Genomic DNA, 14,073 nt, shown 5'->3' with positions numbered 1-14,073 from the left:
TTGTATAGTGATCCATGCATACTTGATCAAAACAGTTAACATGATAGCTCACAATGCAGAAATCCCCACATTCAATAGGTCAAGCCTAGCTTTTTAGTTCTTTACAGCAAGCACACACACACACACACACACACACACACGCACGCACGCACGCTCACACACACACGCACGCATGCACGCTCACACACACACGCACGCACACACACACACACATACACAACACAAAGCAAATCTGGGAACACCTTAGACCTGTCACAGCCATCTGAACAGTTCAGCAGGGCCTGTCTGTGGTTTAGTGTCTACTTGCTGACAGGTCTTTGATGGTAGCTGTGGATTCATTCAGCTCTTGATTATTGCGGTTTCCTGTGTGTTGTGGGTTAAACAGACAAGGAAGTAATAGGTAACCCTAAAAATAACAATATGCAATCCTCTTGAGGCGGTGTACTAGTAGCCCCTGCATTCTTCAACTAGTTTATCGTTCACCTTCATCACCTTTCTGAGGTTTAGAAAAAGAATGTGCACTCTTCTTATATAATTATGGCAAAAACACCCTTTTAACTTAGGTGTATTGCTGGGATTTTTTTTAAATAAGGTGTTAATACATACAGCTGTATTCAGACCCCTTCACTTTTTGTATTACTGTGTTGTAGATTTAATTTTAAATAAAAAGAATTGCCATTTTTGCCCATTAGTCTACACTCCATAACCCATAATGACAAAGTGAAAAAAAACTGTTTTCAGAAATTCTTGCAAATTTATTAAAAATGAAAAATGTAAATCTCCTATTTAAAAGTATTCAGACCCTTTGAATTATGGTCAGGTGCATCCTCTTTGCTTTAATGACCCTTGAGATGTATCCAGAACTTGACTGAAAACCACCTGTGGCAAATTGAATTGATTGGACAAAGGTCAGAAAGTCACACACCTGTGTATATAAGGTCCCACAATTCACACTGCATGTTAGGACAAAAACCAAGCCAATTTTGTAGCAGGACACAGATCCAGGCAAAGGTATAAAATCATTTCTAAAGCTTTGAATGTTCCTCAGTAATTGGGAAATGGAAGACATCTGGAGCCACCTAAGTTGGCCATCCAGCCAAACTGAGTAACCAAGCAAGAAGAGCCTTGATCAGGGAGGTAACCAAGAACCCAACAATGTATGAACCTGCTGGAAGGATGACCATCTCAGCAGCACTCAATCAATCTGGCTAGAGTGGCCAGACTAAGGCCACTTTGATTAAAAAGCATATGACAGCCTGCTTGGAGCTTACCAAACAGCATCTAAAGGTCTCTAAGAGAATAAGGGAAAGAAAAATCTCTAGTCTGGACAGAACTCCAAGCACTGTGTCTGGCAAAAACCAGGCACTGCTTATCACCTGGCTAATACCATTCCTACACTGAAGCATGGTGGTGACAGAATCATGCTGTGGGGGTGCTTCTCAGCAACAGGGAGGGAGATTGGTCAGAATTGAGGGGAGGATGAATGCAGCCAAATACAGAGATGTCCTTGAAGAAAACCTGCTTCCGAATGCACACAGTGGTTCACCTTTCAGCGTAACAATGACCCAAAGCGTACGGCCAAGACAACACTCTGACAAGTCTCTGACTGTCCATGAGTGGCCCAGGCAAAGCCCAGACTTAAATCTCATAGAACATATGTGAAGAGACCTGAAGATGGCTCTTCACAAACACATCCCATCCAATCTGATGGAGCTTGGGAGGATTTGCTAGGAAGAATGGTATAAACTGCCCAAATCCAGGTGCACAAAGCTTGTAGAGACTTACCCTTTATTTCAGTTCATAATATGCTCACATGGTGCATATTCCTATAAAGCTGTGTTTTATCAAATTGCCTCAAACTAACTGACTGAAAACCTGCATTTGGCCAGTGCCTATCCTTCAAGCATATACACTGTACACAAAAAAGGAGTGTTCAAGTAGAGTTCAAGAGAGTTCAAAGACAGTACTGTCAGAGTACTACAGTACTGTAGTACTCTGCTTAAGTTAAGAATTTGAGGTAGTTGTTCTTTACATGAGTATTTTCTTTTCAAGCAATTTATTCTTCTACTACACTACATTTATTATCTGACATCTTTAGTGACTGCTCATTTTACAAATTAAATCTATTTGTGGTCATTTTGCATCGTTTTCAAGTCGTTTTGGAATCCATTTTAATCATCTTCTTTTTGCTGGATTTGCATCTGTTTTAAGTCATTTGGAATGTCTCTTTGTAGTTGCTTTGTGTTTCTTTCAGTGACATTTTGCACCCCCCCCCTTGCTCGTTTTGGCCCCTCGGCCTGTGCCCGGTAGGCCCGTCCATGCTTGCAGTGCAGTATGTTGACAGTGCTATTAGTTGTACTTCTACTTTACTAAAGGATCACAATACTTCTTGCTGCACTGGAACTGTTTTACCTGACTTTTTTTTTTTTTTTTAAGTTGTTGTTGTTGTAACTCCTCGCTGGTTAGTGTGCAGTGGCTGGTAGACTCTGACGTTGTGGTGCAGGTTTCAGTGTTGCACAGGCCCAGTGGCCCAGTGCTGCAGGTTGTCCGGTAGGGTGCCTGCCGAGCTACAAGCATGCTGTTGATGTCAGGAGCAGAGGAGGGGAACGTGAGGAATGGCTGAAAACTGACGGTGATCTCCTGCGAGGAAACAAACCAGGGCAGCTAATGATTGTCCGGGTATGTTTAACTGAAGATTTCACTGTCACCAGATCAGCCTCTTAGCGACGCGTTAACAGGCGCCGCTCGTTCGTTTTCTTTTTTCCCCGGGAGGTGGTTATTTAATGGGACAACGAAAACGCAAAAAACGCAAGGTAGGCTACCGCTCCTGTCGCCAGCACTGCTACTTTATTTTCATGGACTAATACGACACATACACACAGGGGGCTGAGAAATGTTTAACAGCAAGGTAAATCGCTCGTCTTCGAAGACAGTGTTTCGTTTCTAACTCTAACCAGACGTTAGCGTGGATATTTTTTTGGTCGGGCTCGTTAATGTATGAAGTGTTCGAACGTTATATTTTGTTTTGAAAAGCGTCGGTTAGGGCTTCATCTCTTCATGCCTCAGCCGACCAAACCACATGAGAAGTCGACGTCCGGAATAGATTAATACCGCAAACAAAGCCTCCCCTGCCCGCCTTTTTGTATCGCTTTCACCTGAACCGACGAGGAGAAAAATGCGTGTGGATTTGTTTTGGATATGTTTGTGGTGTTTCCTTCGTCCTGGTGCCGCCGGTCAAGGGCAGTCGACGGCCGTTTGTTCGCCCTCATGCAGCTGCGATGAAGATGGAGGTGCAGACTGCTCCGGGAGAGGACTGACCACCGTCCCAACCGGGCTCAGTGCTTTCACCTACTACCTGTAAGTGTTAACCAACATCCACAGTAAAGTAGTAATGTCTGTGCACTCGTACGTGACTCGCCGTAAAGGCCTGTGCATGTGTTGCATGTTGTTGTATTTGAATGATGGACGTTCAACAGCACCGGGTAAACTTTCTACAAATGGCTCACCAGAGGAAACGCTCCTAATGAAGATGTTAGTGAGAGTACCATGGTTAGTAAGGGCTTTTAGCCACTATTTAGTGTGTCATAACTCTCAAGGTCTTCATACAGCTCAGTTAACTACACACAGTTCAAGCTTCACTACTTGTTACCAACTTTTCCAGCACAGCAAAAAGTTATATTCCCATCAGAAACAACATTAAAGCAGCTCACAGTTTCTACACATGTGGTTCTTAACACGTGTAGGGCTGCAAATCATGATTATACACATTATCACTTACTCTCTGGAGTTACCTTTGATCAGTCCATCTAGGGTAACAACTAGTGTTCACTTTCATTATCGATTAATCTTCTTCTTATTTTCTAGATTAGTTGCATTGTCCAGAAAATGTCAGAAAACAGTGAAAAATCCTCATTGTAATTTCTCTGAGGTCAAGGTGACATCTTCAGGTTCTTTGTTTTGTATGATCAACAGTCCAAGCCATTAAATTCTCTTATTTGAGAAACTGCAACCAGTAAAAGTTTGGCATGTTTGCTTAAAGAATGAGCGAAATTATTATTCAGTTAAATAGTTAAAATAGTTTACGATTACTTTTCTGCCAGTCAGCTAACTAATAAATCAACTAATGGTTGCCTGTTGTCATTTTAGATTTAATTTGTCGATTAGTTGATCTACAGAAAATAAATGAATTTTGATAACTGATCACTTAATAATTTTTAATCCTGGTTCTAGTGTCTCAAATGTGTATATGTCATGTAAAGTAGAAACTTTTATTATTATTATTTTTTTTTTTTAATGGGTTTTGGTTTTGTTGAATGTAAAGATAAATGGGCAATTTGAATATTTCATTTTACAGTGAATTGAATATTTTCACAACATTTTTTAGACTAAACTGTTACTTGAGAAAATAATCGGCAGATTAATCGAGAGTAAGAATAATTGTCAGTTGCTGCATTTGCTCTATAAAATGTAAGGTTTCCAAGGTGATGTCTGCAAATTGCTTTTCTCCAACCAGCAGTCAAAGTTTAAACAGATATTCAGTTTACAATTATATAAAACTTAGAAAGGCAGCAAAAACTCAGATTTGAGAGTCTGGAACCAGTGAATATTGACCATTTTTGCTTGATAAAAGACAAAATAATTAATCATCTAGCTAGTTGACAGATGTCCACACACTCCCTCAAACTGCTATTTTTTTTTACCTCTAGCAGCAGGTTGTTTATTTTTCAGATTTCAAAGATGAAATGATGAAAACATACCATTGAATTTTTTGCCCTAAGGATTGGTTAGAAAATGCAATGTGACTGAAACATGAAGGAAAGTGTGGAGTTCTCTGCTCTCAAATGGGGCTGGATTTGGGTGAGATATGCTACATGGATCGTAGCCAGCAGTGCCTTGTTCCCAGTGCTGTACATACGTAAAATAATTAGGAGTCAAGTTTGTGCCATTATCACATTCTCACCACAAGTCTGAATAAGAGTTAAACTACTGCTTCAAGTAAGGGCACTGATTTTTTTTTTTTTTTTTATAAATAGTGGAGCAAATGTGCACCAGGCAGGCTATTTCTGTATGGAGTGGTGCAGATACAGTTGATGATTGCCCCATGAAGAAACTCTTCAGTTTGTTTCACAGCCACTGGGTTAATCATAAACTAAAGTAACCAGCTCTGCAACAGCATTGAAGACCGCCGCTTATAGTGGTTTTTTGTAATTACAGTGCTCTCTCGAATAACAAATAGAAGAAATTATGACTTTAAGTTTACACAGGCACTTGTCTATTTAAAGTGTGCTGTTTGGTTAAGAAAATAACCAGTATTTCGCTGTCACCTTGCCGTAAAGTGTAAAGGTCTGTGCTTGCGTGTGGAAACCTCTGGGCTGTTTAGCCACCTTTTAAGAATGGTGGCCCAGGCCTCGCTGCACCAGAACCAGTATTGTGCCACTTGAAATCAGCATTGTTAAGAGAGTGTTAGGAAAAGTAAACAGAGGGAGTGGATTTATATACCAAGCTGTCATGACATGTCACACTAGTTCTGCTGCTTACAGCTGAAACTCTAAAGCATACTTCTTTCCTCTGGGAAGAAAAAAAAAATGCTCCAATCTATTATGGACAGTCTGACATCTCAACATGAAACTATGTTTTCACAAAATGATATCATACCCCTTACTGCCACTCTGCTGGCCTATTTTATGCCAAAATGGAAAACAATATGTTGTTTTCAAGATTGTACTATCTCATTGTCTCACAGTCTGCTCTGCACATGGTTATCTCCGTGACAGGTTCTAATATATTCTCTTCAAACTCTCAAAAGTATGTGAAAGGTTGTTTGTCCCTCTCTCTGTCCTCCTCTCATTTGTTCTCCTGGTCTCTTGAACTTTAGTTGTCCTCTCCCACTCCCTCCGTCTTTTGTATGTGAAGCACTGGAGTTAGGGATCATGATGGATTAGTGAGACATATTGCAGCTGCAAGGGCTCCTTCTCTCATGGCTAATGCACCCACAATGGCCTGCCGATGTGTAAAGGAAAAGTCCCATGTTTGAGTGTTTTGTCATTACTATTTCTCAGCTGAACTTGTGCAAATTTGTTGCAGTTATCATGTCTGTAGAATCGGTTTAGTGGCACAGAGACACTGAGAAAAATCTAGTCTAGTCAGTGCCAACAACAGGGAGGAATCTGCATGAATTTAAAGATAGAAACATGCAAACATATACACACATAACCGCAGAAACAGACAGATACTTGATAGTGTTTTGTATGTGTAGCAATGCCCAAAGGTTAGGAGAAGTCTTCATTATAAGGATGAGAATTTTAGGCTATTTATTCTATTGTTATGATGATTTGTACCTTTACTTTAGAAATAAAAAACTTACTGTAATAGAAAACCATACATTCTACAATAAATCATTTGACAGTGTTGGAGTAGACTCTTACCTACAGCCCAGAGGGGCTTGAGTTTTGGCATCTGTAGTGGAAACAGCCCTGTCACAGAAAAGCAGATGAGAGAAAAGAGGAGGCCCCTCAGCCAGTTACAAAGCAAACACTCCTTTTGAAGGTATGTAGTTTACCTGCCACTGAGTCTCGGCACAGGTTTCATTTTTGGCACAGTGTTTGCGTGAACTCTTGTGCATTTCAGGGGAGCAAGAGGGAGTTATTACAGCTTATATCTCACTTGAGTTAGACCCTTTCATAGTGTGAACAAGGTTGAGACTTACGGAAAACGGAGGGGTGGCGTCAGGGGTCTTGCACTCTGCTGGTGGAGCTTGCCGGCTTCACCATTGGTGCCCTCAATCCATTTTTAACTGAATGATACTTTTGTTCTTGGTCAACAGAGGTGAAAGGAGCCAGTCAGTGGTTCCCGTTCCCAAACAGGATGACTTGTGGATGGGAGAATATTAACACTCTCTCCCCCTCTCTTGAGTCCCCGACCCTATCGTCCAGTTATACACCTATTCCCATCCCCCCATCACATAGTTTCTAGCTGCCAGTGGTTGCAATTTTTCTGAATCTTGTGCCCAGTATTCAAAAATTAAATATTCCCTCAAGCTGAGTTTGGTAGAAATGAAAGCTTTGAGGCTTTTGATTTCAGTAGTTTAAGTACAGGATTTTGGTACAATTAAGAGGATGTGAGAGTTTTAAAGGATGATGGGCAAATTCTCAGAAGTTAGTTTGAAACATAGCAAATTGTCTTTATATGCAATGTCATATGGAGAGCACATCAAGGACTTGTGACCACAATGCTTTGGTAGTCTACATTCATTCAGGTGGACTTTGAAGAATTGAAAGTGTAGTAGCTCTAGACTGGAGCTGAGGGAAATTACTAATTTTGCATCCCAGCATTCATCCATAAAATAACTGCTGAAACTCCAATTTGTTTCTTTTATTAATGTAATGTAATAAAGATAGGGAAGCTTTAAAATGTCATCTACAGCAAATCATGTACATATTTATTATGCAATATTAACTGTCTGTGCATCACACACTATATTTGACAAAGTTGATTAGATTTTGACAAACTGTGCAGCGTAATTCTCTTCTGTTTTTGCACATTGCATTGTTCCTGTACCTTCTGTGTCACTGAATGGTCTTTGAATTTGCTTTAGCAGTAATTTAACTCTATGTTACACATGTCAATCACATGTCATCACAATCTTGATTGTATGTTTTCAGGAAATGTTGATCCATTGCACCACTGGCCTAATGGAATGATACAATATTTGTTAGGGGTGACACAGTTGTCCTGTGTGTTGTAGAAACAGGATTAGTTGTGAATTAGTGCTTGATTACAAAAAAGTGGGAAAAGACTGTTTTAAGCCAAATTTTCTTGACACACAGTTTCTCTAAAGCAGTAGAAAGGGTGCACTGGCTTTTCCACCTCTGGAAATAAGGTTTCACTTGATCAAGAAGGAGATAAAGTTAAAAGAAAAAAACGTAAAGGAAGTGAACTTGTAATTTGCATTCCAAGATATGTAAATCCTGCTATGAATATGCAAAATCATTGCTAGTATAAAAAATGTTGTATGGAAATGTAAGTAGTACTCTATACTCTGTATAGATACTGTGTGAGGCACTGAGGTGTAGTTACAGTAAAAGCAGAACAGCAACAGCAGTTGCAGTTAGTGTACACTGGACCTCACAACTCACAACACACCGTGTAACCCTGTCTCCTAGAAATTACACTTATATATTTACCAGCTGCGACAGCGTGGCTGGTATTGTTTTCACAGTGTGCGTGTGTGTGTGTGTGTGTGTGTGTCATCATGGTAAGATGTGGTCCTGGAGACACCCACTGTAGTGGGGACTACGACAGAGGTGGTTTTGAGTACTTTGGCAGGTGTTTGTATGTCTCTGTCTGTGTATAGATCTTTTCCCTGCAATAGCATCACAACTGTACAAGATACAGTCACGAAACATTACAGATGTATAGCTGAGTATGTAGATCAAGATGAAGGCTGAGTTGGTGTGGGATAACCCATCAGTACTGAGTACTCATATAATAATGTTTACCCTTGGTAACGGACCTGGTAAATGGGCCTGAACAATGATTATAATGTGAAAATGAAGCCATGCAGCGCTAGTTTCTTCCTCTGCGTTGTGACTCCCTCTTGTTATGAGTTTCCAGCAGTATAGATATGAGTTTGACGATATTGTTTTACAGCGCATAACTGGCAGAAAAGCTTGCTTGCATTGATAAGCTCAGAGGCATACGATTCTAATGGATCTCAGCCGGAACTGGTTCTCCATTCTTGTCCCTATGTTATGTTTGCTGTGAAGCATACTTGCTGTTGCAAATTAGTTGGATGTGAGCATCAGTTATAGGAGATAGGATTGGACAAAAATGTACTTGTATTCTTAAGTGGGAAAAAAATTGAGTTGAAGTCAAAAAGACATTTCAGGGAGCAGGTATATACAGGCCAGTGTAAGCAGCTGTATTGGTGGAAGCTGAAACACAGCTGAAATGTGTCTGAGGAAGACAGACTGTAAAATGGATCAGTAAGAAAGTAGCCTGTGTAACAATGGATATCAGGTCTTTTTAGAAAATATTCATGTTTTTTTAGATGCTTCAGAAATTTAACATTTCACCTCCTGAATGTGTTTTTGTATGATGTACAATTGTTGTACAATGTTGTTTTTGCACATTGTTAATCTTTAATGTCAACGATCAAAAATAACTCAAATGATTAATAGATCAACAAAAATAGTTCCTGATTAATTTCCTGTCAGTTGAGTTATCTATTAGTCATGTAATTGTTTTAGCTCTGAAAAACTACTACCATTTGTTCCATAACATTTTGTTTTTTTTAAAAATGATAATAGTGACCTTGACAGAGACATAACATCATAAGAGACTGAGTAAAGGGGAAATAAAAACAACGTTTAAAATGCCAGAGTACAGACAGTGGAGCAGCTCCTCACATCTGACCAGATGAACACACTTGAACCATTTGACTGACTCAGCGATCAACAGACCTGAGTGACACGAGAGACAGAATTATTAATGGAGAACATGTGACAGTTTGTCTCTATAAATGCCATTGGACCTCTCCATCATTTTTTATAATGTTCATAGGCAAATTAATGATCTAGTTATACATTTATGTAACTTCTGAAGTTATATTTTGTTCTATAACCACAATCTATGCTACTCTTTTCTGTTAGGCTAGCTGGGGTCAATGGAAATCATATAATGGGACATGTAAAACATTACTCTGGCCAACAGTTTAGCCACCATCAGTGTGTAAGGTTTATTTAAGTGCAGGTAACCATAGCAACACGTCTTCTGCTTTATGTTATCAGTCAACTTTGGCAAAATGCAACGTATGACTCATTAAACACATGCATTTTACATTAAATAAGGTTGTATTCTTCATGTAAGTTTAAAGTGTTGTCTAATGTGTTGCATACTCGTAAGAAGACAGGTTAGTCACTTCCACAATTTGTGAAAAAAGGGACTGATTACAGATGTTTATATGTATGTTTTGCTTTTGCTTTCACAACAGGAGGTTTTGTCTGGAAGAATACAACACAGAACTGATAATTTAGTTCAGCACAGTGTTCAAAAATTAAAACAAAAACTGGAGTACTTTGTTCAGGACTTTGGATGGGAAGCCATTTTCAAAGTTGTCAGGTGATACAGGTGCTCACAGTTGCTGTTTTTTATATTAAAGTGAAAACAAATCTCTTCCAATTAATCTAAATTAATTTCAAATCTAAAATGTAAAAAACTGATTTAAAAAAGCTTTCATTGACATTTTTACAATATGCTGTAGGATCCTTTTAGAGGGATAATCACAGCAGCCATTTCTGGTTTTCAACAGGCATTATACTTTGCATTATGGCTGAAGCTGGATATTAGTTTTATCAGACCACAGGGTCTTTGTTCAAAGCGTGTGCCGTTTTTTCCAGGAGTGCGTTTGTTTTGGCCGCTCTGCCACACAGGCTTGATTTGTGAAGTGCTGTGCTGATTGTTGTCCTTCCGGTGAAACCTCCCATAGGAACCAATGAACTCTCTAGCTCTGTTACAGTAGCTCTGGGCATCTTGGCTTATGACCTCAATGTCTTTTCCTGGTTGTTTGGTTTGGTCTTAAGTCTGGGTAACTTATGTTTTATTTCTTAATTATGAAGTCTGTTGTTCTCTTACAAATTGTTTGACAAAGTTTCCCAACAAGTAAGTTTTATCACGTGGTTAGAGTGGCTACACAACAGTTACACCCAGTAGTTATTAAGAGTAAATATTTAGTAACAACTAAGCACTTTGTAAGACTTATTTTGTGTGGTTACTTAGTGATCTGTAAATCTGTACTTGGTAAACACACTATAAAGGTTTGAACTCACAAACCGCTGGTGGAACTGGCTGCTGCTCTGTGCTTCAGTTCTGTGCAGTTTATTGTTAGCAAATCAGTTACAAAAAAATTCAGTTGATTTTTACATCAAGAAGCTGGATGTTTACAAGATTCCAGAGATTCACAGAGATGAACAACATAAAGAGTTAGCATTTGCATCAAGTGTAAGGCCCAATGAATGCACTGTTCATCTCATTCATTCACTGTCTGATTAGATTAAAACACATCATTTCAGTAGTTTGATTCAGTGGCTGTGTGTGTGTGTGTGTGCACACACTAGGGCTTAAAAATGTTTGATGTTTTTCTATGTAAACTAACAAATTCAGTGTGTTTTTAAAGGTCTTATGTTTGGACTTTTAGAATATGTTTGTACTTCACCTTAGCAACCAAATTTTCCTTTTCTCAAAGCATGTTTGTCTTTTCTCAGGTTCTCTGCTTCCTCTTTGCTAAAACGAAGCCAAATGGCACATGTGATAGAAATTTACTGATACCTGTTTGTAGAAGCGTTTAGGCTTGTCACCATTTATCACAGCTGCATTTTTAGTGTCCTCTTCAATCTATCTTAGCTGGGACAGGCCAGGACCTTGATGAGTAAAGCAGCCAGACACAGAGGGAGGGAGGAAGTGTGATAGAGTCGTGGAGGCCTCCCATGCTCCCCAGCCCTGCATGTGGTTCGGACCAGTCAACAGTCTGTGGAAGATTTAGTCAAACGGATTAAAATGTGGTTAAGGATGTATCCATCTGACCACCAGTGGTGGCAGATCTGCCGCAGTGGTTGCAGAACACCACCAGAGATGCTGTCAGGGTGGGGGAAAAAAAAAACATAGGGGTTGGATGGATGTTGATGGAAGTGTTGTTGTAGCTGCACAGTCGATATTGGATAACCAGGTAAGTGGAGATGGGACACAGGTCGCAGGGATGATGAGGGTACTGTCAGGGCCCGCCTTTTAAGGCTTCTTTACGTGTGTGTGTAGTTGGGACTGCAGAGGAAGGGCAATATGATCCTTGTAGGATTCAGGGGCCCACACACAAGGTCCTAGAGAGATCTGGCAGTGAAATTCAAGATGACCAGTTGGAGAGTGAAATGGAGGGAAGGGGGGGGGGGGGCAGGGGGCAGGGGGCTGCTGCGTTTGTGAATCCCGGATGTTTTTCCAGTCTCGATATGAGCCATCTCTTTACATATGGCATCTTGGGGGGTCGATGGGGGGGGTTATTTGAAGCAGGTTAGCAGAGTCCTATTCGAGATAAGGGATGAGTTTATTTTCACTGTATAGGTCTCCTCAGTAGCCCTAATATAGGAGTTTGTCCCCTACACTTCTTTAAAAGTTGAAAACACTGCACTGCTTTCCTAAAGAAAACACATTTTCAGTAGTGAGCATACACGTATCACACGTGTGTTTTCTTTGAATTATCATTATGAAGATGTAAACACATACTCATATTAGCTTTGGTGGGGAAGCAAATCAAGTCCTGTGTGCATATTTTTCATGCTGCTACATGCCTATCTTTACTTGAAGTTGGTTTGAAAAATGAAGATCCCTGCGGCTAAAGAGAAGGGCTTTTTCAAGGCTTTTTTGTCGTTGAGGTTGCACTCATGCAGGCTCAGTCAAAAGAAATAAGACTGTCGTAAGGGATGTGTGACACAGCTACCCTGTTGTTTGTGTATGTAGTTTACAGTTACAGTCAAAGACCCCACCATGTTACTATCTTAATTGCATATTTTACATAGTTAAGTTGATAAAGTAAGACCCCATACATAGATGATTTAGAGACATTTTGAGTTGAGTTGAATCTCTCAGTGCAAAAAGAGAAAATCTTATATAAAAATAAAAGCTTTTATATTAAATTTTAATTTAAATAACACTTTCCAAAACCGGGGTTAAAAAGTGCTTCACAGTTACACAAGGCAAAAAAATGCATTTAAATAGTTGTTGTAGTTGTTAAAGATTGCACATAATTGGTGCAAGGGGTAATCTGTAAAATGTCTTTGAGAACTAAGGGGTCTTAAAAGTGTAAAGAAGTGATGTTGTTGGAAACAGCTTGAAAACTATATGAGTTTCCATGGAACCCTGCGACCCATTCTGCAACAACATCCTAAACCCACGTTTAACAAACTTTGATTTAAAGGCTATAATGATCTGAGAGAACTGTCTTTCTGACTGATTTTTTTTCTTTTGCTTTCCACAGTGACCTGAGCATGAACAACATCACTGAGCTTCCAGCATATGTATTTAAGAACTTCCCCTATCTGGAAGAACTGTGAGTACATTCACCCTTTTTCTCTCTTTAATGATGTATTTACTCTGTACAATGTTGACATGAGGGCTGGGCTTTATGATATGCACCTGGGTATTTGAGTTTGTACTGCTAAACACACAGTAAAGATGCACAACATGCCCTTTTCTCAGCTGGAGAAGATAAGCACAGCATTACGTGAGGCAACGAATCACTCACCATTCATGAATTGAACGAGGGCGGTTATAAAAGGTGCAGTAAAGCTCAATTAAAAAAAGGTGAGGTGAGACAACATGTATTGAAGCTGCAATCATGTGACATCCTGTGTGGATTTTTGCTTTTAAGGGATTATCACGGTGGCAAGAGCACGTCTGTGCTCCAGGGCTTTGTTGAGTGGCGTACATCTAATCTTAGTGGGTGTTTGTTATTTCTTTACTCTTTAAATACTCCGCTGTCTGGCTCGGTGCTGCTGGGAGCCAGAGATAAAATCTGTCTACCTGATATCAGGTAACATGCGGCCCTGAGAATGCAAACTGACCAGCGAGTGAACAGCGGTTCCAGCTCCACTTGGCCTTTGCGAGCACGTTTTTTCAGCTCTCGTGCATCTTTCAGCCGACCGAGTCTTCACCCTCTTCTTTTCCATACACCACTCCATTCTGCTTTGTCGAAAGGCAATTTATTTTTCATCACATTATGTGGAGGAATGCAAGACAGGAAGGAAGAGGGCAAAACAATGGTTTCCATGGTAACAAGACTAAAAAAGCCACCCAGTCTGGCTGCTACTTCTTGTCTTAGATCATCATAATGGATGGACTGTCGCTGGGGCTTCTTTTTCTGAAGAAAGGTATTTTGATTGACATATACCCTTAGTTCATATGTGTGTTTGCTTAACCTTTTTTTCTGGAAACAAATCTGCAGCTCGTCTCAGTGAACTTTGGTGGATGACTTTTTCGCTGTAGGGCTGCAGCAGTGTCAGTGAACCAGAGCATGGGCCCTGAGGGCAA

The 14,073-nt window shown here is 40.0% G+C and overlaps 1 protein-coding gene across 1 annotated transcript in view; it reads left to right on the top strand.

Annotated features, from left to right (window-relative positions):
* The first annotated feature begins 2,596 nt into the window (after positions 1–2,596).
* The window catches only part of lgr4 (leucine-rich repeat containing G protein-coupled receptor 4), a 30,348-nt gene continuing 18,871 nt past the window's right edge, over positions 2,597–14,073 (top strand). Inside the window, exons 1-2 of the mRNA XM_041043897.1 lie at positions 2,597–3,357; positions 13,022–13,093. Coding sequence (XP_040899831.1) covers positions 3,176–3,357; positions 13,022–13,093 — 254 coding nt within the window. The 5' untranslated portion in view covers positions 2,597–3,175. The remainder of the gene's footprint in view (positions 3,358–13,021; positions 13,094–14,073) is intronic.

The sequence above is a fragment of the Toxotes jaculatrix genome, chromosome 1 (assembly GCF_017976425.1).
Source record: "Toxotes jaculatrix isolate fToxJac2 chromosome 1, fToxJac2.pri, whole genome shotgun sequence".
NCBI classification, from domain to species: domain Eukaryota; kingdom Metazoa; phylum Chordata; class Actinopteri; family Toxotidae; genus Toxotes; species Toxotes jaculatrix.
This window is presented reverse-complemented; position numbering and strand designations above follow the sequence as displayed.